At 46.3% G+C, this 26,744-nt stretch overlaps 1 protein-coding gene across 3 annotated transcripts in view; it reads left to right on the plus strand.

Moving 5' to 3' along the window:
• Positions 1-5,296: 5,296 nt before the first annotated feature.
• KDM4A (lysine demethylase 4A) overlaps positions 5,297-26,744 on the plus strand; it is a 55,045-nt gene continuing 33,597 nt past the window's right edge. The window contains exons 1-10 of one of the 3 annotated variants that reach the window (XM_030823702.1): positions 5,297-5,442; positions 8,306-8,482; positions 10,727-10,902; positions 16,231-16,345; positions 18,835-19,028; positions 21,648-21,697; positions 22,403-22,506; positions 22,907-23,044; positions 23,732-23,979; positions 25,065-25,264. In XM_030823702.1, coding sequence (XP_030679562.1) covers positions 8,345-8,482; positions 10,727-10,902; positions 16,231-16,345; positions 18,835-19,028; positions 21,648-21,697; positions 22,403-22,506; positions 22,907-23,044; positions 23,732-23,979; positions 25,065-25,264 — 1,363 coding nt within the window. In that variant the 5' untranslated portion in view covers positions 5,297-5,442; positions 8,306-8,344. Of the gene's footprint in view, positions 5,443-5,658; positions 5,866-8,305; positions 8,483-10,726; positions 10,903-16,230; positions 16,346-18,834; positions 19,029-21,647; positions 21,698-22,402; positions 22,507-22,906; positions 23,045-23,731; positions 23,980-25,064; positions 25,265-26,744 lie in introns of those variants that run through there. The other 2 variants (XM_030823703.1, XM_030823704.1) reach the window with 2 other exon arrangements.

Consider the following 26,744-nt stretch of genomic DNA (forward strand, 5'->3'; position numbering starts at 1 on the left):
AGACCTCTTATCCCATGAGAAAATAAACTTGTATTTAGCCACTTTTGCAAGGGTTTTCTATTTTTGGCAATGGAATACATTCCTAAACGGTATTACCAATAAGACCAAAATGATATTCTCAAGAGACTTTTGTCTAGTGGGGAAAGATGGACATGTAAACAAATCCACGCATTTGTAAAATACTTGCTTTGTGGAGCTCTGGACAGGGTGAGGTAATGGACTGCACCTGGCTTAAGCAATTAGGTCATGGCTCTTCCACTAACTGAGATAGGAAACCTAGGAGGTACAGCTTATTTGTGGGGCAAGAGTAGCTCTTTGGTATGTCAGCTTTAAGTAACTGTAGGACAACTAGGGGGAGGGATCCAGAGACAGCAGGATACATGGATCTGAGCTCCAGGGAGAAGATGTCTGGGATATACAATGGGTGTCATCAGTGTGCACACGAGTGCAGCCTAAGAGTGAAAGTGTATTGAGCTCTTGTTTCAGGCTCTGTGCTAAGTGCTTTGTACCATCATCATCATTTACTGAGCTGACATTTACGGAGCACTTACTACGTGCCAGTTAGACTTCTAACTGGTTTACTTCATTATCCCATTACTTCATTTATCTCATTCAATTCTCACAACCCAGAAAGGGAAGTACTATCCCAGTTTTAGTTATGAGAAAACTTGAGAACTAGAGAAATTAAGTAACTTGCTAGTGAGTTGTAGAGCCAGAAACACCTGCACGTGGGCAGTTGTCCAAAAAACAAAAATAAAAACAAAAACCCACCTGGGCAACACGGCAAAACTCTGTCTCTACAAAAAAATACAAAAATTAGCTGGGCTTGGTGGCATATGCCTGTAGTCCCAGCTACTTAAGAGGCTGAGGTGGGAGAATCGCTTGAGCCCAGGGGGTTGAGGTTGCGGTGAGCTGTGATTGTACCACTTCACTCCAGCCTGGGTGACAGAGGGAGACCCTTTCTCAAAGAAAAAAATAAAACAAAAGCACCTAAGAAGACTGTGTAGAATGAGAGAAGAGGGCAAAGGACCTAAAGCCATGAGGACATTAACATGTTTTTCCTTTTTTTTTTTAACTAAAAAATTTTAAATTTAGTTTTAAAAACTAAGGTATATGTATATCAAAAGTTATGCACAACTTTCAAGCATACAGATCAGTTAATTTTCACAGCCGGGCATGTTCATGCTTGGAAATTCCAGCACTTTGGGAGGCCAAGGCAGGAGGGTTGTTTGAGCTCAGAAGTTCAAGACCAGCTCAGACAACGTAGGGAGACCCCACTTCTATTTTTTTTTTTGAGACAGACTTTTGCTCTTGTTGCCCAGGCTGGAGTGCAGTGGTGTGATCTCAGCTGACCGCAACTTCTGCCTCCTGGGTTCAAGCGATTCTCCTGCCTCAGCCTCCTGCGTAGCTGGGATTACAGGTGTGCACCACCACGCCCAGCTAATTTTTTATATTTTTAGTAGAGATGGGGTTTCGCCATGTTGGGCAGGCTGGTCTTGAACTCCCGACCTTAGGTGATTTGCCCACCTTGGCCTCCCAAAGTGCTAGGATTACAGGCATGAGCCACCACACCCAGCCTCCCACTTCTATTAAGAATATTTTGGCCGGGCGTGGTGGCTCACGCCAGTAATTCCAGCACTCTGGGAGGCCAAGGCAGGCGGATCACCTGAGGTTGGCAGTTCAAGACCAGCCTGACCAACATGGTGAAACCCCGTCTCTACTAAAAATACAAAATTAGCCAGGTGTGGTGGCACATGCCTGTAATCCCAGCTGCTTGTGAGACTGAGGCAGGAGAATCACTTGAACCCGGGAGGTGGAGGTTGCAGAGAGCTGAGATCATGCTGTTGCTCTCCAGCTTGGGCAATAAAAGAGAAACTCCATCTCAAAAAAAAAAAAAAAGAATTTTTTTTTTAAATTTAAAATTTTAGTGGCCAGGTGCAGTGGCTCATGCCTATACTCCCAGCAATTTGGGAGGCTGAGGTGGGCAGATCACCTAAGGTTGGGAGTTTGAGACCAGTCCAGCCAACATGGCGAGACCCCGTGTCTACTAAAAATACAAAAACTTAGCTGGGCGTGGTGGCACACGCCTATAATCCCAGCTACCTGGGAGGCTGAGGCAGGAGAATCGCTTGAACCCAGGAGGTGGAGGTTGAAGTGAGCTGAGATGGCGCCACTGCACTCCAGCCTGGGTGATAGAATGAAACTGTCTCAAAAAAAAAAAATCTATCTATCATCTATCTATCTATCTATCTATCTATCATCTATCTATCATCTATCTATCATCTATCTAATCAATAAATAAAAATAACAGTTTTACAATGTAAACACACTAGCATAACCACCATCTAGATGAAGAAATAGAACATTGCCGCTGGGCGCAGTGGCTTGTGCCTGTAATGCCAGCACTTTGGGAGGCCGAGGCGGGTGGATCACTGTGGTCAGGGATTCGAAACCAGCCTGGCCAACAGGGTGAAACCCCGTCTCTACTGAAAATACAAAATTAGCTGGGCGTGGTGGCATGTGCCTGTAATCCCAGCTATTTGGGAGGCTGAGGCAGGAGAATCACTTGCACCTGGGAGGCAGAGGTTGCAGTGAGCCGACATCGCACCACTGCACTTCAGTCTGGGCAACAACAGCGAAACTCCATCTCAAAAAAAAAAAAAAAAAAATTCCCAACACCCCAGAAGCATTCTTTGTGCCACCCTTCCCCATCATTCCCTGTCCCCTACCTAAAAGTAACCAGAACGTTGACTTTCATTGCTATAGGTTAGTTTTGCTTAGAATATCGACATTTAAAGTGTGCAAAGGGGCTGGGCACGGTGGCTCATGCCTGTAATCCCTGCACTTTGGGAGGCCGAGGTGGGTGGATCACTTGAGGTCAGGAGTTTGAGACCAGCCTGGCCAATGTGATGAAACCCCGTCTCTACTAAAAATACAAAAAAAATTAGCCGGGTGTCGTGGCGGGCACCTGTAATCCCAGCTACTCAGGAGGCTGAGGCAGGAGAATCACCTGAACCTGGGGGGCGGAGGTGGCAGTGAGCCGAGATCGCGCCTGGGCAACAAGAACGAAACTCCATCTCAAAAACAAACAAACAAACAAAAGTGTGCAAAGGGAAAGGTGAGCTTAAAAAGGAAACAGAGGAAAACTGGTCAGAAAAATGGGAGCATATCACGAGAACTTGATTTAGACTCCACCTATCACATGCACATACCAATTGGAAGCTAGTGATACACAGTAGAGGGCCTTTGGAAATCATGTGGCAGCACCAGGAAATACAGCAAAATCCAGTTTATGGAACACAGTAACAGTAACTAGCGACTGTATCCATGTCCAGGACCGTGGAGTCTGTGAAGCAACCTGTAGTATCTTGTGCTTAGTGGCAGCAGGGAGTACAGCGGTGGATGAATTCTACCGCATGATTTGGGTTTTCTTTATGTGTCCTGCAAGTTGGATTCTTCAGACTCGGCACTTTTGCGAGCCACTCAGTATAATCTATTATCTAATACTGTCGATTACCTTACTGGGTAAGGGCGAAAACCCCTGTTGTGAAAGACTTGTGGCTGTGTAGCCAACGGCCATTCTTTTTGAAACAGGTCATTTCTGTTTTTGAAACTATTTTCTTTAAACATTTTTTTTCCAGTAGGCATGTACCCAGCCTGAGACATAAATCATGATTGGTCCATAGCATTCTATGTAATATGTTCTTTTTGCCAACATTCATTAACTCTCATCTTTACAAAATCTGCGAGGCATTATTTTTTCCATTTTATTGATGTGAACTCCCAGGCTCAGAGAAGTTACTAGTTTTGAACACAGGCCTGACTCCATATAGCTCTTTCCAGGGCACTACCCATTATTCAACCATGGTAATTTTGTACTTTTTTTTTTTTTTTTTTTTTTTTTGAGACGGAGTCTCGCTCTGTCGCCCAGGCTGGAGTGCAGTGGCGCAATCTCGGCTCACTGCAAGCTCCGCCTCCCGGGTTCACGCCATTCTCCTGCCTCAGCCTCTCCGAGTAGCTGGGACTACAGGCGCCTGCCACCACGCCCGGCTAATTTTTTTTGTATTTTTTTTTTTAGTAGAGACGGGGTTTCACCGTGGTCTCGATCTCCTGACCTCGTGATCCACCCGCCTCGGCCTCCCAAAGTGCTGGGATTACAAGCGTGAGCCACCGCGCCCGGCAATTTTGTACATTTTTTATGACTCTGGTTGAGGGTATTTTACTTTCCTACTTGACCTTCCCCACTACCCCTGACAATCTGGGAACTCCTTAAGGCGACTCACTACCCCTTAGGAACCGCTCCTAATGACTTCTAGGAAGCCCCCTCGCCCTCCAGAAGTGCCTCTTCTGATTCCCAGGATGCCCCCCTCTGCGCCCCAAGAGATGCTCCTAATGATCCCCCAAATCCCCGCTCACTGAGGAACTGCTTATTTTTTTTTTGAGACGGAGTTTTGCTCTTGTTGCACAGGCTAGAGTGCAGTGGCGCGATCTCGGCTCACCGCAACCTCCGCCTCCCGGGTTCAAGCGATTCTCCTGCCTCAGCCTCCGGAGTAGCTCGGACTACAGGCATGCACCACCACGCCCGGCTAATTTTGTATTTTTTTTTTTAGTAGAGACGGGGTTTCTCCATGTTGGTCAGGCGGTCTCAAACTGCCGACTTCAGGTGAGCCGCCCGCCTCGGCCTCCCAAAGTGCTGGGATTACAGGCGTGAGGGACCACGCCCGGCCAGGAATTGCTTTCTAATAACCTAAGGAAAGCCTCCCTCAGGGTCTGTCCTAATGACCCTCAGGGCAGCTTCCCTTCCCTGTCCAGGCTTGACAGCGAATGAGGGGTTTCCAAGGACACAGGATTTTGTTTTGAAAACCGAGACACCCAGGACAAACCGGGACAAGACAGTCATCTTTTCAGCACTCCCTGAGCTCGGAAGCTGCCCCTAAAGGCCCCGACACATTTCCACGTTAGGCAAAGAGGATACTCATCCCAAGAAAACTTTGGCCCATCCTTTCGTTAGCGACATCCTATAGTAACCTCACCGCCCTTACCCATCTACCGGACCCGCCCACTTCCAGGTACTAGCTTCTTTCAACCGTGATTAGTTATGGGTGACCAGGAGCCCGCCTATGATTGGCCAGCTTCGCGATCGAGCTAGAGGCTCACTGGCCGCGGTCCCCAGTGGTACAGCGTTTCCTCCTGGCAACAGCCCGAGCCGGCGCTCATAGGCTGAGCACACTGAGGTCGGGACTGGGAGGCGGCTGCGGCGCGTGCTCATTGGCTGGTGTATGGCTTGCAGCCACCCTTGAATTGGTTGACTCTGTGCGGCTGCGCAGATGCCGACTTTGGAGGAGGCGGAGTTTCGTCCTTCGCCTGCTGGAAAAGCAGTAGGATCGGCCAGTGGCGACAGCAGGAGCTGAGCCTAAGCCCTGGCGGGGCTTTGGGCTGTAGGTGAGAACTATAGGGTTTTAGAATTCTTGAGGCTCGTTGCCGCTGTAGCCGTGACCGTGGGTTCTGGTGGGGGAGGGGCGGTGGGGGGTGGTTCTTCCAGCGGTAAGGGATCGGCATGTCCCTCGGCCAATAGGAGAAGGAGCCTCCAGAATGGGTTCTGAGATTGGCTCTTTCCAATCTTCAAGGCCAATGGACGTCGGGAGAGGGGGGCGGGTCATCTGGGCCTTATTTTCTTCTTCCTGCGGCCGAGCTTCACTCGCCAAGGCGGCGGGGCCGGGAGGGGCCGATCCTGTCCGTGGTGAGGTTCGGGGACCTTGGGGAGCAGGGTGCGCTGCCTTTGGAGTGATGCTCGCGGGAGCGGCTGCGAGGGAAGGGTGCGGGAGTCCGAGGGGGTTGTTAGCAACAGCTAGCTTTATTGAGTGGGTAAGTACCGGGCCTAGTGCTTAGTGTTTCGCTTGCATCATCTGAGCTAATCACAGCGACCCTGCAGGGCAGGGGGTTGGGATCCCCATTTTACAGGTGGAGAAACTGAGAGTCAACTCACAGCCAAGGTCAGATTGCTAATAAACGGCAGAGCTCGGATCTGTATTCAGAGTTTTGACTTCGGAGCCGGTGTTCTTGAATCACTAGGCTTTGTTACTGATTGGGAGGGAAGGTGTCATGAAACGGGAGCTTTCCCCAGGGAATAGATTGGGGGAAGGGAATCCTAGGGTTGAAGAAGGGATGAACAATTGAGGTGAGGGTGAGGAAATCAGTTTTTCAACAGTTACCGATTGCCTACTCTGTGCCATGCATTGTTCTAGGCATACAAAGATGAATAGGGCCAGAGGCTGATGAAGCCCATTAGGGCCCCTTTGAAGGCCCGGGGAAGGGCCCCAACATTGTATTCACATGATTGTATGTTTTTATAAAATTTGCAAAAGTAAGATATTTTGGATTCATTTTTCTTTTTAAGAGGGTCTTCAAAATGAAATAAACTTCGGGTTTCTCCATACTTGGAGCTGCCCTTGCAAAGGACTTAGTCCAGGTGGAGATGAGGATGTAAGCAGTTTAGAGCAGTGGAAGGTGCACTTAAGAGTGGGCTGTGGGCACATTTCCTGGTATGTAAAACAGGGATAACAGTATACCTGCCATGCAAAGTTTCTGCCAGGTTCATGAAAAGCGCCTGTTTAGAAACACGCCTTATTTTTGATAGAAAAGAAGCCTAGGAGATACGGGTAACCGGATTTGCCTTCTCTCCTACTTTACACAGTTCTGCTCCTTGTTCTGCTCCCAGGGCTGTAACTAGATTTCTGGTAGATTGGAGGCACTTTTCTCCTTTCTGAGCTCTCCAACTCTCAAAGAGACTCTTGGAGCTGAACCGCCATAGCTTTGGGCCCCAGATAGGGGGGTACAGAACTGCTGGACCCTCAGTGAGGAGGGTGGGTAAAGGAAAGGACATACTGGTGTTCCTTCTAGAACGGCCTATTTTCACTGATATGCTTTGTCTTTTTTCAGTTGAGATGGTCTATTGTGTTACCGAGCTGTGGGGATGCACCCACTTAGCTGAAGTCCTCATCTAAAAACAAAGTATTTATTTTGCTTTCTCCAATCAGTTATGAAGTTTGCCCTGTATGGCCAGTTTCAATTTTGTCCTTTGAGTTCTGGGTACAGTGCAATTGAACTGTAGCTTGATTTCATTAAGTACTGCTGAAACTGCATCTTAGTTTCGACAGAACAGTTTCACTTTAGGGTTTTAAAATTATGTTACTAATATCAAAGGATTTTTAAATTATGTTACTAACATCAAAGTACTTTTGAACCCTTAAGTTTTGTTATCTTGTAGCCACGTAACTTTTATTAGGTATCCGGTTTAGCTGTGCCCTAGGGAGGAGCCTTGGCCTCCCAAAGTGCTGGGATTACAGGCGTGAGCCACCGCACCCAGCCATGGGTGGCTTTCAACTTGTAGTATATTCTGTTTAATACTCTGAAAAGTGATTAGCAAGGTGTTAATAAGGGAGTAGCTTGAAAGGATAAGGGTAAAATATGGGCATTTTAGCTGTACTATTAGACAGGACCAACAACTAAATCGTTTCCTTTTTTTAGCTGAAACAATTTTGTTTTTTTTTTTCATTCAAGAACAGTCCTATTGCAATAACAATGTCTCTGTTGAAATAAGGTTTGAATCCATGCAGTTTTGATACATCAGGTTCTTTTTAAACAGAACCTTTTCGATCTGTGTTTCTAGTTTATTTAAATAACTTTTTGTTGTTTATTTTTTTTAATTTTTTTGAGACAGGGTCTCACTATGTTGCCCAGGCTGGTCTCAAACTCCTTAACTCAAGCGATCTGCCCACCTCAGTCTCCCAAAGTGCTGGGATTACAGGCTTGAGCCACCACACCCGACCCTAAATTACTCTTCTTCTTTCTTTTCTTTTTTTTTTTTGAGACGGAGTTTCGCTCTTGTTGCCCAGTCTGGAGTGCAATGGCACGATCTTGGCTCACTGCAACCTTTAGCCTCCCGGGTTCAAGCGATTTTCCTGCCTCAGCCTCCCGAGTAGCTAGGATTGCAGGTGCCCGCCACCACGCCCAGCTAATTTTTTGTATTTTTAGTAGAGACAGGGTTTCATTGTGTTGGCCAGGCTGGTCTCAAACTTATGACCTCAGGCGATCCACCTGCCTCGGCCTCCCAAAGTGCTGGCATTACAAGCGTGAGCCACTGTGCCCGGCCGCTAAATAACTTTTCTAGAGGTAGATTCCAGGTGTGAAGTCTTAACTGCGTCTTTTGCATTTCTATATTATCTTTTACTGTTTTCAGAGTTGATGTTTCCAGCACTTAATTTTAATTTTTATATTATTTTATACTCTTAATGTGTTTCTTCAGATTCCTGTCTGACTAAAGGGACCTCAAAAAGGAGGGAAAATGGCTTCTGAGTCTGAAACTCTGAATCCCAGTGCTAGGATAATGACCTTTTATCCAACTATGGAAGAATTCCGAAACTTCAGTAGATACATTGCCTACATTGAATCCCAAGGAGCTCATCGGGCAGGGCTAGCCAAGGTAAGGAGCTGGGATTGTTTAAATGGTTTTGTTACCTAGGGCAGAGCTGTTAAGATTTTTTTCCTAAATTTGGGCCGGAGCTGTGTTTTACTGAAAGTTGGGTGGGGTGATGACTTCAGTGAATGCGGTTCTATTTGCAAGTTAATTCCCGTTGTTAACATCAGAAGCATCTCTGCTTTTAGGTAGGAAGAGAGCTACTTGGAATCTTCAGAAAGGGGGAGGTAAAGAGCTAGTGTCTCCAGGCCTGGCTGCTGTTGTGCCTCAGCCCTCTTGGTATAGAGCTGGGTGCTGTGGTGTTATTGAACTGCCAGTGAGTGCTTATGCCATCTGACTTCTCTTGCTCTCATTTCAGTCTCATCCAGCACTCTAGTAGCAATTTGGCTTCCCATGTGGACTTTCTTCAAGGGGAGAGAATGCACTGGCCAGCCAACATGAGTATTCTGGTCCTTGTAATTTGAAATTGGTTTCTGGTTTGTACTTCTTTCTCCCGTGAGTTGGATTCGTTATTTTTCCTGAGTCAAATCAGCTTTTCATATATTCTGTCACAATCAGGTTGAGTGCTGGAAGCTGAAAGAACTGCATTTCTGGAGAGATCCTCAAGAAACTGAAAGGCAGGGACCTCAGTCTAAGCCAGGAGGAAATTTTTTACACCATTTTATGTTGTTTGAATTTCCTACCATATGTGCTTGTTACATTTTCAATATGAAAAGAGAAAGCAAGAACATTGGCTACAAAGCTGAGGACCAGTCTTGGACCCTGGTGCCTCCAGAGACTTGAGACGACCACATCCTCTTTCCTCTTATCTGCAGATACGGTTACTGCTGGGTTAATAACAGCAGGCGGGAATAGCAGGGCCTGCAGTGCAGTTTTTCATAGCACATTGCTTTTTTTGGTTGTACTTTATTAGATTTAAAAAGTTACCAAAAACAATGTCGGTTATTACAAGTTAAATATTTCAAACGCAGATAAAGAAAAGGCTGATCTTCATCCACCTTCTCCAGTGCCGTCTCCTTAAGTGGTAATAGCTCCCTCCACACCTTTTTCTCTGCTCATACAAACATACACACATATAAAATAGTGTTATTTGTTTTGTTTTTAAAAGAATGGCATCACGCCATATACATTCCTGTGTTGGTTTGTTCATTTTTCTTTTCTTTTTTTTTTTTTCCTTTTTAACAACATATATTCCTCCCTCTAGGTCAATTATGGATTCAACTCATTCTTCTTTTTTCTCATGTCAACTGTCTTGTTAATTTATTACTATTGGAATGGGTAATTTGATTATGTGAGTAAAAACAGAACGCTATTGGAAGGTAGCTAACGTAGAGTCTTGCTCCCTTTCCGTATTTTCTTGTATGTCCTTTCAGTGTTGCCTTATGCAGATGCTTGTGAGTGTGTGTGTGTTTTTCTCCCTTGTTACATAAAGTAAAACAATAATTTAAAAAAAAAGCTGTATAGTATTCCATAAAGCAGATCTATCTTAACTATTCAAGATTAGATTTTTTTTTTTTTTTTTTTTTTTGAGACGGAGTTTCGCTCTTGTTACCCCAGCTGGAGTGCAATTGCGTGATCTTGGCTCACTGCAACCTCTGCCTCTGGGTTCAAGCGATTCTCCTGCATCAGCCCCCAAAATAGCTGGGATTACAGTTGAGTGCCACCACACCAGGCTAATTTTCGTATTTTTAGTAGAGATGGGGTTTCACCATGTTGGCCAAGCTGATCTCAAACTCTGACCTCAGGTGATCCACCTGCCTTGGCCTCCCAAAGTGCTGGGATTACCGGCATGAGCCACTGTGCCCGGCCTCAAGATTAGATTTTTAAGAATGTTATGCTTCTTTGTAATTAAACTGTAATCTAGTGTGTGAAAAAAGGAAATTCTGTACAAGTATAGAGTTGACCAAATCAAGTAAAATTGTGTTTGTGATTTTTTTAAAGAGAGCACTGGGCTAGGAGATTGAGAGAGAATCAAGTCTTCAGTCTCCTTTGTTGGTGTCCAAATAAGATACTGAAGCTGGGAACAAGTATTACTTACCTTAGGTTGTTGCAATTAGGCAGCTGGTTGGTGGCAAAAGTGGATCAGGGTTAGCATGCCTGTGACATACTGTGTTTTGGTGAATGTGGGTAAATCAAAGTAACTGTCTAGTAAAATTGACTGTTAGGTTGGCTGGTAACTACATGCTTCCTGGACTCTGACTGGCTTGCCAGGTTTCTCATCTGTCTTTTTGTTTCTTGTGTTCCCTTCAGGTTGTTCCTCCAAAAGAGTGGAAGCCACGAGCATCCTATGATGACATTGATGATTTGGTCATTCCTGCCCCCATTCAACAGCTGGTGACGGGGCAGTCTGGCCTCTTTACTCAGTACAACATACAGAAGAAAGCCATGACTGTTCGAGAGTTCCGCAAGATAGCCAATAGTGATAAGTGAGTGGAAACCCTTTCTTACCTGACATAGCACCTAGGACCCTGGTGTCTCATCCTGCTAGCATCTCCAGGACTGCTGCTGTCCTGATGAACAGTGTCTTCAGCAGGATGGCTCTGTTCTAGCTGTCTCCCTTTCTGCTTTTTTTATGGAAGCATTCCCTCCTCTCAGGACTGTGTCCCAGTCTAAACCTGTTCCTGTTCTTATAATAACAAATCCCATTGTTTTTCCATCAGAAGTAGAATCATTTTCTGACTCTAAAGTTGCAAGGAGAAAGTTGGAGGTGGTGCACAAGGAGCTTTTGCTGGGTATTGATAACCACCTGCTCATCAAAAGTGCTTTAGTTCCACTTCTTCTCTCTCGGGATGCTCTGTGTTTAATTGTGCTGGAATTTCTCACTGCCCATCCAGCCTGCTAGCTCATTTCTGTTTTGACATTAACGAAGTGTGAGTAAACCACCAAGCTGGTTGCTATTTTCTGTCACTCTATTCTTCTTTCTCTGTACATTCCTGTCTCTTTTAGAGACATCTTTCTTTGTGTAGGCCTGTTTTCAGTTCTTCTCTGCTGTTGGTTTTTTTTTTTTTTTTTTTTTTTTTTTTTTTTGAGATGGTGTCTCACTTTATTGCCTAGGCTGGAGTGCAAGTGGAGCGATCTTGGCTCACTGCAACCTCTGTCTCCCAGGTTCAAGTGATTCTTCTGCCTCAGCCTCCCAAGTAGCTGGGACTACAGGCACGTGCCACCATGCTTGGCTAATTTTTGTAGTTTCAGTAGAGACAGGGTTTCGCCACGTTGGCCAGGCTGGTCTTGAACTCCTGACCTCAAGTGATCCTCCTGCCTTGGCCTCCCAAAGTGCTGAGATTACAGGCAAGAGCCACTACTCCTAGCCCTTCTCCGCTGTTTTTAATGTTTAGTTCTCATTTTTCCTGAGATTCACAGAGAATAAATTTTGTGTTTCCTTGTTCAGCTGACTACTCCATCTTTTTTTTTTTTTTTGAGACGGAGTCTCGCTTGTTCCCCAGGCCGGAGTGCAATGGTGCAGTCTCGGCTCACCACAAACTCCACCTCCCAGGTTCAAGCAATTCTCCTGTCTCAGCCTCCCGAGTAGCTGGGATTACAGGCGCCTGCCACCAGGCCCGGCTAATTTTTGTATTTTTAGTAGAGACGGGGTTTCACCGTGTTGGCCAGGCTGGTCTTGAGGTCCTGACCTCAGGTGATCCGCCCACCTTTGATCCCAAAGTGCTGGGATTATAAGCGTGAGCCACCGTGCCCAGCCTTGACCACTCCTTCTAATCCTCTTCCCTGGATCTTCTCACTTTCCACTGACTCCTTAATTTTGAGTTTCCACAAGGAGTTTTTCCTTTTTCCCTTGCTGCCTTTCCTGAGCCTTTTGATCTGCACATGCCTTGATTTCAGCTGTCACACATACTGTGCCTTCACTTGTTTTTTTTTTTTTTTTTTTTTTGAGACGGAGCCTCGCTCTGTCGCCCAAGCTGGAGTGCAGTGCAGTGGCGCGATCTCGGCTCACTGCAAGCTCCGCCTCCCGGGTTCCCGCCATTCTCCTGCCTCAGCCTCTCCGAGTAGCTGGGACTACAGGTGCCCACCACCACGCCCGGCTAATTTTTTGTATTTTTAGTAGAGACGGGGTTTCACCGTGGTCTCGATCTCCTGACCTCGTGATCCTCCCGCCTCTTCCTCCCAAAGTGCTGGGATTACAAGTGTGAGCCACTGCAACCAGCCGCCTTCACTTTTAATAGCCCAGAGCCAGGTCTTGTGCCTGCCTGTCTTCATGCTGCTGGGGTGACATTCCTGTGCTTCATCAGCTCTCACTCTGTCTCTACTCTTTGCCTTCTTTTCATTGACTTATCACACTTGACTTATCACAATTGTAATTGAGGTCTTCTAGTTTTATTGACAACTGAACTCTTTTTGTTTGTTTTTTTGAGACATGGTGTCGCTGTGTCACCCAAGTTGGAGTGCAGTGGTGCAATCATGGCTTACTGCAGCCTCGACTGCCCAGGCTCAAATGATCCTCCTTGCTCAGCCTCCCAGGTAACTGGAGGTATAGGCATATGCTACCACGCTCAGCTGATTTTTTTTATTATTTGCTGCCCAGTTTGGTCTTCAATTCCTGGGCTCAAGTGATCCTCCTGCCTCAGCCTCCCAAAGTGCTGGCATGAGCCACTGCATCTGGCCGACACCTTAACTCTCTCTTTTTTTTTTTTGTGAGACGCAATCTCACTCTGTTGCCAGGCTAGAGTGCAGTGGCACGATCTCAGCTCACTGCAACCTCCGTCTCCTGGGTTCAAGCAATTCTCCTGCCTCAGCCTCCTGAGTAGCTGGGACTACAGGCGCCCGCCACCACGCCTGGCTAATTTTTGTATTTTTAGCAGAGACGGGGTTTCACCATATTGGCCAGGATGGTCTCGATCTCTTGACCTCGTGATCCACCCGCCTTGGCCTCCCAAAGGGCTGGGATTACAGGCGTGAGCCACTGTGCCCGGCCAACCTTAACTCTTAAAACATCTACCTTGCTGGCCAACCTGCTGACCAATGAGAGAATTTACATAAAGGCATGTTGAAGAAATGTGGGGCTCTGCAGATGAAAGGCTGTATCCTTCCTGCCATCCTTTTTGTCTGATTTTTGCTACGCATGAGGAGCAAGCTCACCTGCCTTCTGTTTCTCAATGGAATTCAACCAGGGGCTTCAGTCTCCTCAGCCTTTCTTCCCTTTTTGTTAACACACTAGGCTTTTTCTTTTCTTTTCTTTTTCTTTGTTTTTTTTTTTTGTTTGTTTTTTTGAGATGGAGTGTTGCTCTGTCACCCAGGCTGGAGTGCAGTGGCGCAATCTTGGCTCATTGCAACCTCCGCCTCCCAGGTTCAAGTGATTTTCCTGCCTCAGCGTCCCAAGTAGCTGGGGCTACAGGTGCCCGCCACCACGTCCGGCTAATTTTTTTGTATTTTTAGTAGAGATGGGGTGTCACCATATTGGCCAGGCTGGTCTTGCTTTTTCTTCTTTCAGCACACTTGTTTTCCTTTTAAATTAACCAGCCCTATGTCTGTTCCTTTCATCCTAATACATAGCAGATTACCTTTAGGGTAAAAACGTAACTTTTTTTTTTTTTTTGAGACAGAGTCTCTCTGTGTTGCCCAGGCTGGAGTGCAGTGGCACGATCTCAGCTCACTGCAATCTCTGCCTCCCAGGTTTAAGCAATTCTCCTACCTCAGCCTCCCGTGTAGCTGGGATCACAGGTGCCCACCACCACGCCTAGCTAATTTTTTTGTATTTTTAGTAGAGATGGGGTTTCACCATGTTGGTCAGGCTGGTCTTGAACTCCTGGCCTCAAGTGATCAGCCTGCCTTGGCCTCCCAAAGTGCTGGGATTACAGGCGTGAGCCACCGTGCCTGACCTAAAAACCTACATTCATGAAACAAATTAGTTGGCAATAGGAGAGTTAATTATATTTCAGAGAGAATGTTAGGTCTCTAAAATTTATTATTCCCTAGGTTGACATTAAACTGTAAGGCAGTTACTTAGTCAGATTTTTTTTTTTTTGAGATGGAGTCTTACTCTGTCGTGCAGGCTAGAGTGCAGTGGTGCTGTTTAGGCTCACTGCAACCTCCGCCTCCTAGGTTCAAGCAATTCTCTTGCCTCAGTTTCCCAAGTAGCTGGGACTACAGGCGCCTGCCACCACACCCGGCTAATTTTTTATATTTGTAGTAGAGACAGGGTTTCACCATGTTAGCCAGGATGGTCTTGATCTCCTGACCTCGTGATCTGCCCGCCTCGGCCTCCCAAGTGCTGGGATTACAGGCGTGAGCCATTGCTCCTGGCCAGCTCTGCTAATTTTTAAAGTTTTTGTAGAAATAGGATTTTGCCATGTTGCTGGTCTCAAACTCTTGGGCTCAAGCGATCCTCCTGCCTCAGCCTCCCAAAGTGTTGGGATTACAGGCATGAGCTACTCGGCTAGTTTGAATCTAAAAGAAGTTTTTTTTTTTTTTTTTTTTTTAATTAAATTTTCAGTATTAAGCTAAAGAGTATAGATATTTTTAGACTGGGTGCATTGGCTCACTTCTATAATCCCATCACTTTGGGAGGCCGAGGTTGGAGGATCACTTGAGGCCAGGAATTTGAGACCAACCTGGGCAACATTGCAGGACTTCATTTCTACAAAAAATAAAAACACTAACCAGATGTGGTGGTGTACACTTGCAGTCCTGGCTACTCGGGAGGTTGGGGCAGGAGGATTGCTTGAGCCCAGGAGTTCGAGGCTACAGTAAGCTATGATCACACCACTGTGCTCCAGGCTGGGCAGCAAAGCAAGGATCTTGTCTTTTTCAGGTATAGTTTTTTTTTTTTTTTTTTTTGAGACGGAGTTTTACTCTATGGCCGAGGCTGGAGTGCAGTGGCATTAGCTCAGCTCACCGCAGACTCCTCCTCCTGGGTTTAAGTAATTCTCCTGCCTCAGCCACCACCCTAAGTAGCTGGGATTACAGGCGTGTGCCACCACGCCCTGCTAATTTTTGTATTTTTAGTAGAGACCAGGTTTCACTATGTTGGCCAGGCTGGTCTTGAACTCCTGACCTCAGGTGATCCGCCCCTGTCAGGCCTCCCAAAGTGCTGGGATAAGAGGTGTGAGCCACCCCCTTGGCCAAAGTGTAGATATTTTTATGGCTTTATATGTAGATGGGTAGATGTAAATATGCGTATATGGAGTACGTATTTTCCTAATTGGAATATTTGATGGGCAAAAATCTGTATTTTTAGAGCTATTTTATATTTTTACTAAAATATTTGTTGTTTTTAGGCGTGATTACTTGGTGAGTGTCAGCCACTGCGTAGGGTGCTTGGGCATATAGCAGGGGCACTTACAAATGAGCCCTCTTGGAGCAACTTCCTTTTGGCTGGTTCAGGGAGGTGAATGCTGTTGGAAAGCCTCAGCTCTTCACATGCTGCTGGGTTTTGGTTGTCTGTGGATATGTAGGGACCTTGGGTCTTGGTCTGTAAGCCCATTTTCTCCCTGGGTGGCCACCTGAATCTAGCAAGGTGTAGTTTAAGTAGAGTCTCTTCAGAGAGTTGCGGATGTTGTGCCTGTTAAGGAAGACCGGTTTACATCTGTGTGTACATTACCTTCCTCAGGCTTCCTCAGGTCCAGTGCTCATGGAAGGGACGTTGAGGGACTGACTACGTATTAGAGCCTTGAAGGCCAAGATTATGCCTTGTTCATTTGAAATTCTTGCTGTCACTGGAATAGGGGATTATGTCTTGTAATGTTCATAATGCCTAATAAACCCCTGTAAGTGGTTTACGTGTTTCTTTTTACTTTCAAAAGGTACTGTACCCCACGCTATAGTGAGTTTGAAGAACTCGAGCGGAAATACTGGAAAAATCTTACATTCAATCCTCCAATCTATGGTGCAGATGTGAATGGTACCCTCTATGAAAAGGTGAGGCTCACTGGAAACCCTCTGTGCAGCATTTTTGTAATTTTGTAATACCTTTTTTTCGGCCCGGCACGTAGTAGGCACCTAAAAGCTGTTTGGTGAATGGGTGGATGAACAGATGATCTACCCCCAGCTGCTGTTGCTGTGCTGGCCTAATTGTGGGCCATTTTGCATGTGACTGAATTTTATTTCTCCTACTTTACATGTGAATTGGATGATGTGGTGTTCTTTTCAAGGGTTGTTAGCATAGTCGGTGGGTGGTAGCTGATGAGTTCTTGAAAGGGTGGGTTGGCTCTCAGATAATGAAATGAGGCAGTGTGGTTTCTGCAGAAAAAAGATGACTGACTAATCTAATGAAAGGGGTATACATTTAAGAAGAGAAATACATTTAGATTTTTCAGAACCCTCAAACAAGATTCTGTAGCAAAAGCTATGTTAACCACTTTTATTGGCTTGAAATCCTGCCTTAAATATGGTGAAAGGGGAGAATATTTGGGAATATCTTTGGATGACTGAAAAACAGTAGGGCATTTCAGGGATTATCACTCATAATTGTTTTCATATTTTAATTTTTTTTTTTTTTTGAGACGGAGTTTCGCTTTTGTTGCCCGGGCTGGAGTGCAATGGCGCGATCTCAGCTTACCGCAAGCTCCACCTCCTGGGTTCAAGTGATTCTCCTGCCTCAGCCACCCGAGTAGCTGGGATTATAGGCATGCGCCACCATGCCTGGCTAATTTTGTATTTTTTAGTAGAGACGGGGTTTCTCCGTGTTGCTCAGGCTGGTCTCAAACTCCCGACCTCAGGTGATCCACCTGCCTCAGCCTCCCAAAGTGCTGGAATTACAGGTGTGAGCCACTGCGCTCGGCCCATATTTTAATGTTTTAATCAATTATTGGAAGAGTTAAAAAAAATGAATTCCAGGCCGGGCGTGGTGGCTCACATCTGTAATCCTAGCACTTTGGGAGGCCGAGGCGGACGGATCAGGAGGTCAGGAGATCGAGACCACCCTGGCTGACATGGTGAAACCCCATCTCTACTAAAAATACAAAAAAAGTAGCTTGCAGTAGCGGGCGCCTGTAGTCCCAGCTACTCTGGAGGCTGAGGCAGGAGAATGGTGTGAACCCGGCGGGAGGCGGAGCTTGCAGTGAGCTGAGATTGCGCCACTGCACTCCAGCCTGGGTGACAGAGCAAGACTCTGTCTCGAAAAAAAAAAAAAAAAAAAAAGAAAACAGGAAAAAAAGAATTCCAGTTTTGTTGATAGCAGTTTTTTGGGGGTCAGGGAAAGTCAAGTTTGTAGGGACGAATGGCAGGAAGATGCTGTAAGGATCTGGGATGGAGAGAGAGCTACAAAAGTCAGGCATAATAATAATCCAGGACCTAGTTGTGGGAGATGGGCTCCCAGCTGGCCATTACAACTCAGGAAAAGGATATTGCACATTTTTATGAAGACACTGCCTGGTGGAAATCAGGGCTAAAAAGCCACAACATTGCCATAGTTTTTTGTTTTTTGTTTTTGAGACAGAGTCTCGCCCTGCCACCCAGGCTAGAGGTTAGTGGTATGATCATAGATTACTGTAACCTCAAACACCTGGGCTCAAGGGATCCTCCTGCTTCACCCTCCCAAGTAGCTGAGACTGCAGGCACATGCCACTTCACCTGGCTACTTTTTTTAATTTGTAATTTTTTTGTAGAGACTGGGTCTTGCTTTGTTGCCTAGGATGGTCTTGAACTCCTGGGCTCAAGCAGTCCTGGCTTGGCCTCCCAAAGTGTTGAGATTACAGGTGTGAGCCACCACACCTGGCCCACTGTCATAGTTCCCATGTTTTGCAATTTTTTTTTGTGGTCATAGAGTTTTTTTTCTATTTTGACCTAAATTTTAGCATCAGTTCAAACTTTTCCTCTTGGGGTTTAAAACAGGTGACTCTTGGCTGGGCGCGGTGGCTCACGCCTGTAATCCCCGCACTTTGGGAGGCCGAGGCGGGTGGATCACGAGGTCAGGAGTTGAAGACCAGCCTGGCCAAGATGGTGAAACCCTGTCTCTACTAAAAATAGAAAAATTAGTTGGGCGTGGTGGTGGGTGCCTGTAATCCCAGCTGCGCGGGAGGCTGAGGCAGGGAATTGCTTGAGCCCGGGAGGCGGAGGTTGCAGTGAGCCGCGATCACGCCACTGCACTCCAGCCTGAGCAACAGAGCAAGACTCCGTCTCAAAAACAAACGAGAAAACAAACAGGTGACTGTCATCTCTTTATTCATCTTTCCTACACTAGTATTCACAAAGTAATATTTGCCCTTTGAAGGTAAATGGTGTCAGTTCCAGTGGTAGCTGTGAAAGTGAATGAGGAATGCTGTGGTCTTCACGTCCATAGTGTTTTGACATTATTTCCAATGTTTGTCAAAGATGACAGCTTACTTGTGACCTACTCTGATTTGTAGGTTCAGAGCCTTGGTTTATATGCAAATGTAACTTGCCCTGGACTGTCATTGCCTTTGCAGCATGTTGATGAGTGGAATATTGGCCGGCTGAGAACAATCCTGGACTTGGTGGAAAAGGAGAGTGGGATCACCATTGAGGGTGTGAACACCCCATACCTGTACTTTGGCATGTGGAAGACATCCTTTGCTTGGCACACTGAAGACATGGACCTCTACAGCATCAACTACCTGCACTTCGGAGAACCAAAGTCCTGGTACAGTCTGCCTGCAGTCGGCACCGGGCTTCTATGCTAGAGCACGGGCTCACGTTCAGTGTGCGTGGGAAGCACCTCAGGAGGTGTTTAACACAATCCTGTTGTGTTAAAGGGCAGACCCTGGTTCAGGCTTGGGGTGACATTCCATGTTTTAAACACACTTTCAAGTACTAAGATGCTGTTGTAGCTCTGGTGCTTAGACCACCTTTTGAGTAGGGAGGCTTTAGAGAGCAGGGTGCTGGCAGAGTTACCCAAAGACACAGGGGCTCTTCCAGGCTATCCCACTGCTTTCTAATTTTTTTTCTGAACAGGCCTGAGGCATTTCTTAGCAGCAGACTTCCAAGACTGGAGTCACTCCCTCAGATGATAGAAAGCTTTCTTTTCATCATGGAAAAAATATTAATACTTGGGGAGCGGCAGTGTGTGCTTAACACACGAGGGATTGCGAGGCTATTCAGCATGCTTCCTGTTCTCCAGAGTGTTATTCTTGTTGGTGAGACAAACATTGGTTCTCTCTCCTCTCTCTGTGCTGACCCATCTTTGAGTCTCAGCATTTTTTTTTCTATTTTGAGACAGGGTCTCACTCTGTCACCCAAGCTGGAGTGCAGTGGCACCATTATGGCTCACTGCAGCCTTGACCTGGGCTCAAGTGATCCTTCTACTTAAGCCTCCCAAGTAGCTGGGATTACAGGCGTGCACCACTATGTCCAGCTAATTTTTTTCCTTCTTTTTTTTTAGGGTAGAGATGGGGTCTCACTATGTTGCACAGGCTGGTCTCAAACTCCTGGGCTCAGGCAGTCCTCCCACTTCAGCCTTGCAAAGTGCTGGGATTACAGGCATGAGCCACTGGTCCGTCTCAGCATTTTAGTGAAGGTGCTGCAGATAACAGCAGTGAATAAGACAGATGAGATACCTACCCTCACACAGATAGGAGACTGGTCAGGAGGTAGAAAGTGTGAGAGAATGCTCATACGGCGTGGGGACAGCTCTGAAGGGGAAGAAGTGGGTGCTAAGGTCCACATAAGAACGATAGACGGGTGGGATTAAAGAAGGCTTCTTTCGAAGAGGTGACAAGTGAGATCTAAAATATGAGAAGGACATAATTGGGTGGAATGGTGGTGGGCTTAGCAGCTGGGAGATTGAGAGAAGTGTATCCAGGCAGTTGGAACCACAGATGCAGAGCTCCTGGATTAAGACAGCACATGAGGGCCAGGCGTGGTGGCTCACACCTGTAATCCCAGCACTTTGGGAAGCCAAGGTGGGTGGATCACCTGAGATCAGGAGTTGGAGACCAGCCTGGCCAACATGGTGAAACCCGTCTCTACTAAAAATACAAAATTAGCCGGGCGTGGTGTGTTTAGGGAGCTAGGGGAAGTCTGCTGTAGTTTGGGTGCTGTGTAAAATGATGAGAAGCGAGTGATGAGGCTGGAGGGGACATCATGGGGCGCATTATGGGGAGTCATGAAAACCATATCCACTTTCATGTCTTTTTTTCAGCATCCTCAGCCATGTTCTTTCTCAGGGGTTTTCCTTTCTTCTTTCAAGTGCTTTCCAGTTTCTAATCTTGGGGGAAAGAACCTTTTGAGCCTATGATTATCTCCTAACTACTGTCCTGTTTTTCCTTCCTCAGAAGGCTAGACTTGTAGGATGTGTAAATGTAGCTTTTGTGTCTTCACCACTATTTACTCCAAAATTCACTGCTCCTGGATTTTTGAATTCTCTTATAAAAGAAGGTTTCCCAGTTATCATATGCATTCTTAGGTCCTCTGAAGTGGGACCTCCAGAGCCTTCTGTATAGGGTTGCCTGATGGATCCCGGAGTCCTTTAGGTGACATTTTTGTCAACTCTCCTTCTCTGTTTTGTTTTATAATGAAGCTGTTTGCAGTGAGAGGATTTGTTGTTACTGTGGAATAATCTTTAGAAGAGATTAAAAAGGTTAAAACAGAGTTACTGTGAGTTTCAGAATATAAAGTTTAACAATTTTGCAAAAGTTTAATAGTCCTAGGTGTTCTTTTTTTCTTTTCATTTTTCAGGAAGAGCAGTTTCTATGGTGTTTAGACACCCTACTGGGTAGAGAGGTAATTGATTGTTGGGTAATCAGTATATGTAGCTGTTGGGGAGATAAAGGGAAAGTGAGTTCATCAGCAGATACGGGGCTAGGTCTCTTAAATGTCAGATCCATCTTTCACTTTGTTTTCCATCTTTCTCTAGCCCGCCCCCATTTAGGCCTTTCAAGCATTTAAAAATACTGAGCATTTTTAAATACTGAGGTTATATAGTGACATCGTTCTTTTTTTTTCTTTTAAAAAAATGTTAGTATATGAACAGCATTATAAAGGAGAGTAATATTGTGTACCATAAATCCTGGCTCATTGTGAACACTTAATAAACATCTTACTAAGTGAATGAATATAGAAGAAATACATTCACTCACCTTCTTTATGGGCTCTTTACTCCTGTGCCCAAACAGTCTAATATTTCATTTTTTCAGATTCCTTTCTACTGCTTGGGAAGTTAAAAAAAAATCTGCTATTTCAAGGTGTTTTGAGAGTGGGAGTAAGTCCCTTAGCTTCTGTACCTGTCCTCCGCCCAGCCTCTGATGCTCTCATGTGATTGCAGGTACTCTGTTCCACCTGAGCATGGAAAGCGGTTGGAACGCCTCGCCAAAGGTACTGTGTCTCCTCTGTTTGCTGGGTTGGACCCTCCTATGAGCTGTGCTCCTTGCTCTACACTAAAATGTGTGTTCCCCATGGTCAGATTCTTGCAGGTCCTGTCGCAGGCCTGCAGATGGGGGTGAGCCACACTGGTTACCCTAAGAGGGCAGTGACGGAGCCTTTTCTTCCTTTGGCCTGATTGTCTGGCCTCAGTTTTAATGAGCAGGGGTGTTTCTTTGACCAGCGATAATGAACCAGACCCAGTATGACTGGTGTTTCCACTAAAGACCCAAATGTTAAAGAAAAAATTGAACTTTATGCATTGTTTCTTTTAAGTGGACTTAGATTTGTACGTCTAGAGAACATAGGAAAGCCTGGGTAGATGATACTATAGCTGCATTACTGAAAAAAGATCAGGGATACAAGTGACTGGAGAAGAGGTCCTAAATAGTTTCAAAACTCTATAAGAACAGAGGCAGCTTGGGTGACCTTGGTTTCCCAAACAGGATTTCATTACCCATGTAATGCCCTACATGGGAGTGAGCCTAGAGGCTCACTGCAGAATCTTAGAATTGGTGCGCAGCTATAAGGATCCTTGGAGGTCACATTGGTGATTCATCCTGTTTGTCATTCCGATGAGAAGCACAGGTGTGAAGTGACTCCAGGATTGCGGAGCTAGTGTGCAGCACTGTGTTAACCGATACCCTTTCAATTAAATAGGCTTTTTCCCAGGAAGTGCTCAAAGCTGTGAGGCATTTCTCCGCCACAAGATGACCCTGATTTCCCCGTTAATGCTGAAGAAATACGGAATTCCCTTTGACAAGGTGAGTTGATGTTACATGCCAAAGTTCTCAGGCACCACCCTTTCTGGCCTTTGTTTTACAGAGTTTTATTCTAGTTCATCACTATACCAAGAGGGGGCCAAAGCTTAAATAAACTATGTAACAACACTTTGATCTAAGAGCATTAAAGGTAGGGCCACTGTAGCTTCCTGGTGCCAGAGGAGAGTCAGATCCCCTTGAACACTGTTCATTTGGAGGAATGGTTAATTATAGTCATGTCATCTGATATGTCTGGGCTTTGCATTTTATAGAAGACAGCAAGGACCCCGGGGGTTTTATGACTTACCCTTTGTTACTCAGCTAAGTTGTGGTGGAGCTCAGAATTCCAGTTCTGTGGACTTCTGCCATTTGAAGCAGCTGCTTCAAGTCTGCTCTTGTTCAGGTGACTCAAGAGGCTGGAGAGTTTATGATCACTTTCCCTTATGGTTACCATGCCGGCTTTAACCATGGTTTTAACTGTGCGGAGTCTACCAATTTTGCTACCCGTCGGTGGATTGAGTATGGCAAGCAAGCTGTGCTGGTAAGTCTGCTTGATTTCTTCCTATAACACCATGACAAAAATGAGCAAATTCTGGTTAGATACATTGGCTGGTGATTAGAATATTTCTTTGAGCTGCTGGAATTCAGAAACGAGCAGCTAGCAATGTGTCAGAGTACTAACATTTTGTGTTCATAAGGAATTTTTAAAAATGTGTTCAGAATTGGGAAGTATAAAATGTGGTTCTTGAGTCCATTAGGCATTACAACCACATTAATATTAACACACGTTAATACTCTTGCCTTAGCCATTCTGAGATTTCTGTGTTGAAATTTTTAGGGGTTTCCTTTACTCTAGGGAAGCAGCAGGGTCGGGCCTTTGACTGATAGTAGTAGACTTGCTTGTGTGTTCCTGGCTTGGGCAGGGAACAAGGGCAGGTGGCTCACCATCCTGGGGGCCTAAGTGCAGAGCCTAACCACCCTCTGTGACCCTGAGTTAGTGCCCAGGTAGATTTGCCCCAGTAGCATGTACTCTCTGCCTTTTTTTCCCTGCTTCCCTTCATGTTTGAAGGTCCTGCAAAGATAATATATCCTCAGCCTGTGAACCAAAACAATCTGGTTATAAACCATCTTGCACTTGTTTCCATGTGGAGGGAGGAGCTAGGACGTGGGGGTGAGTTGGAAGCGGCAAGGTATGCTTACCTGGTGCTCTTCTGGTTCCTGCGGACAGTGCTCCTGTAGAAAGGACATGGTGAAGATCTCCATGGATGTGTTTGTGAGGAAGTTCCAGCCAGAAAGGTACAAACTTTGGAAAGCTGGGAAGGACAACACAGTTATTGACCATACTCTGCCCACGCCAGAAGCAGCTGAGTTTCTTAAGGAGAGTGAACTACCTCTAAGAGCCGGCAACGAGGAGGAGTGCCCAGAGGAGGACATGGAAGGGGTGGAGGATGGAGAGGAAGGAGACTTGAAGACAAGGTAACCCAGCAGCCCTTTTGTCCTGGCTGCTTGAGGGAGGGGTGTCTGGGTAGGTCCTGTAATCTGTGGAGAGGCTGTTTCTTGTTTTTTTTTGTTTTGTGTTTTTTTTTGGTTTTTTTTTTTGTGAGACGGAGTCTCACTCTGTCGCCCAGGCTGGAGTGCAGTGGCGCGATCTCGGCTCACTGCAAGCTCCGCCTCCCGGGTTCAGGCCATTCTCCTGCCTCAGCCTCCCGAGTAGCTGGGACTACAGGCGCCTGCCACCACACCCAGCTAATTTTTTGTATTTTTAGTAGAGACAGGGTTTCACTGTGTTAGCCAGGAGGGTCTCGATCTCCTGACCTCGTGATCCGCCCACCTCGGCCTCCCAAAGTGCTGAGATTACAGGCGTGAGCCACCACGCCTGGCCGAGGCTGTTTCTAAGATGCTGTTTGTGCCTTGGCTAAGGGAGTGTTCTTGGTAAAGGCTCCAGAAACCTGAGAGCCAGAGCATTCAGGCACTTTCTGAATGAGAGACCTGTAGTGGGCGTGTAGTCTGCTGGAGCAAGGCGTCATTTATATGAGGGTCGGGGGCATTTATGTGCGAAGGTCGGGCTCCCTCTGAGCCAGAAAAATCATGTTTTCTCATCATATTAGAGAGTCTTTTAAAAAGAAGTGTAGTGGGGATGAGACTCAAGGGCATTAGTAATGTCGTGATTTAAGTCTGCAGTGCCGTTGGTGGCTGAGCCAGGGGATCTGTGCTCTGAGGAGAATTTATCCTGGGCCATATGGAAAAGAAAGGAGGAACCGTTCCTTGGTACCTGCTATATGCCAGGCACTTTGCCAGCTACTCTGCATACCTTTTCTTAATCCTCACAACAAATCTGTTAGGTGGGTGGTAATACCTGTATTTTCCAGATGATGGAACAAGGTCAGAGAGGTGAATGAAGTCCCTTGTCTCAATTCACAAATAAGAGGTGTCCCTGAGTTTTCAGCCAGGCCTGACAGGCTCTAGCCATTCACTTTGGGTTGTGTGTGGATGTGTATGAATGTGTTTGAGTAAGTGGATGTATATGTAGGCTCTTAAAAGATTTGCCCTCTCCCTTGCAGCCTGGCCAAGCACCGAATAGGGACAAAGAGGCACCGAGTTTGTCTTGAAATACCACAGGAGGTGAGTCAGAGTGAGCTCTTCCCCAAGGAGGAGCTGAGTTCTGAGCAGTATGAGATGACGGAGTGCCCGGCAGCCCTCGCCCCCGTGAGGCCCACCCATAGCTCTGTGCGGCAAGTTGAGGATGGTCTTACCTTCCCAGGTTAGTTGACTATGGTGTATTTTCCACAACCCTAACTCATATATGTGTCCCGTGTTAGATGCCATATTGAGTGCTGGGTCAGAAATAAAAAAAAGCAGAGTGACAGGTCCGTGAGCAGATAGCGTATTTGGAGTGTGAGAAATGCTTTGGGTAGGGAGGTACAGGGTGGACTGGACACGTAGGGAAAAGCTCCTCCCTCTGCCTGGTCAGGGGTCAGGGAAACACTGGAGGTTTTGGTGAAGGTGACTCTTACAAGGTAAGTAGGACCTTCCCAGGCAGACAGAGAGAGAGGAGGGATGTAGAAAGGGTGTCCCAGAGGGGAGGAGCAGGGCACAGGCATGGAGATGGGAAATTTGTTTTTTTTTTTTTGAAATGGAGTCTTGCTCTGTCATGCAGGCTGGAGTGCAGTGGCGCAATCTTGGCTTACTGCAACTTCTGCCTCCTGGGTTCAAGCAATTCTCCTGCCTCAGCCTCCCAACTAGCTAGGACTACAGGTGCCCACCACCACGCCTGGCTAATTTTTTTTTGTATTTTTAGTAGCGATGGGGTTTCACCATGTTGGCCAGGCTGATCTTGAACTCCTGACCTCAGGTGATCCGCCTGCCTCGGCCTCCCAAAGTGCCGAATGGGATTACAGGCGTGAGCCACTGTTCCCAGCAGAGATTGGAAATACTAATAGCATGGTCCACTTGGGGGAACTGGTGGGGAGTTTCCCTCAATTGGATATTAGGGTGGAGGGCAGCTGTGTGGCCAGAAGGTGACGCTGGAGAAACAGGAGATGATGTAGGGCTGTCTGCCATTTTCATTTGCTCACTTGGAAGCTTAAGAAGCCATTTATATTTTAAGAGAGGGAGTGGTGTGATCAGTGTTGTTTAGCAGTCACTTGGAAGGTCATTGAAGCTAGATTTGTTAGAGAAAGGCTTGTATCTGTCTTGGGTCAGGTATGACCCAAACATGTGGTCTGCCGACAGACAGGCAGCACTGTGGACTGACACCCTGGGCTGGGCTGGCTTCTCTTCAGCAGATTTTCTTTCCCTTTTTTCTCTTCAAATTTATTTATTTATATTGACAGATAAAATTGTGCATATTTGTCATGTACAACATAATTTTTTTGTTTGTTTTAGAAACGGGGTCTTACTCTGTTGCCCAAGCCTGTGCGAACACAGCTCACTGCAGCCTCAACTTTCTGGGCTCAAGCAATCCTCTTGCCTCAGCCTCTCAAGTAGGTGGGACTACAGGCATACACCGCCATGCCTGGCTAATTTTTTTTTTTTTTTTTTTTTTTGAGACGGAGTCTCACTCTGTCTCCCAGGCTGGAGTACAGTGGCATGATCTCGGCTCACTGCAACCTCCGCTTCCCGGGTTCAAGTGATTCTCCTGCCTCAGCCTCCCAAGTAGCTGGGACTACAGATGCGTGCTACCACGCCTGGCTGATTTTTGTATTTTTAGTAGAGACGGGGTTTCACTCTGTTAGCCAGGA

The sequence above is a fragment of the Nomascus leucogenys genome, chromosome 12, assembly GCF_006542625.1.
Source record: "Nomascus leucogenys isolate Asia chromosome 12, Asia_NLE_v1, whole genome shotgun sequence".
Taxonomy (NCBI): Eukaryota; Metazoa; Chordata; class Mammalia; order Primates; family Hylobatidae; genus Nomascus; species Nomascus leucogenys.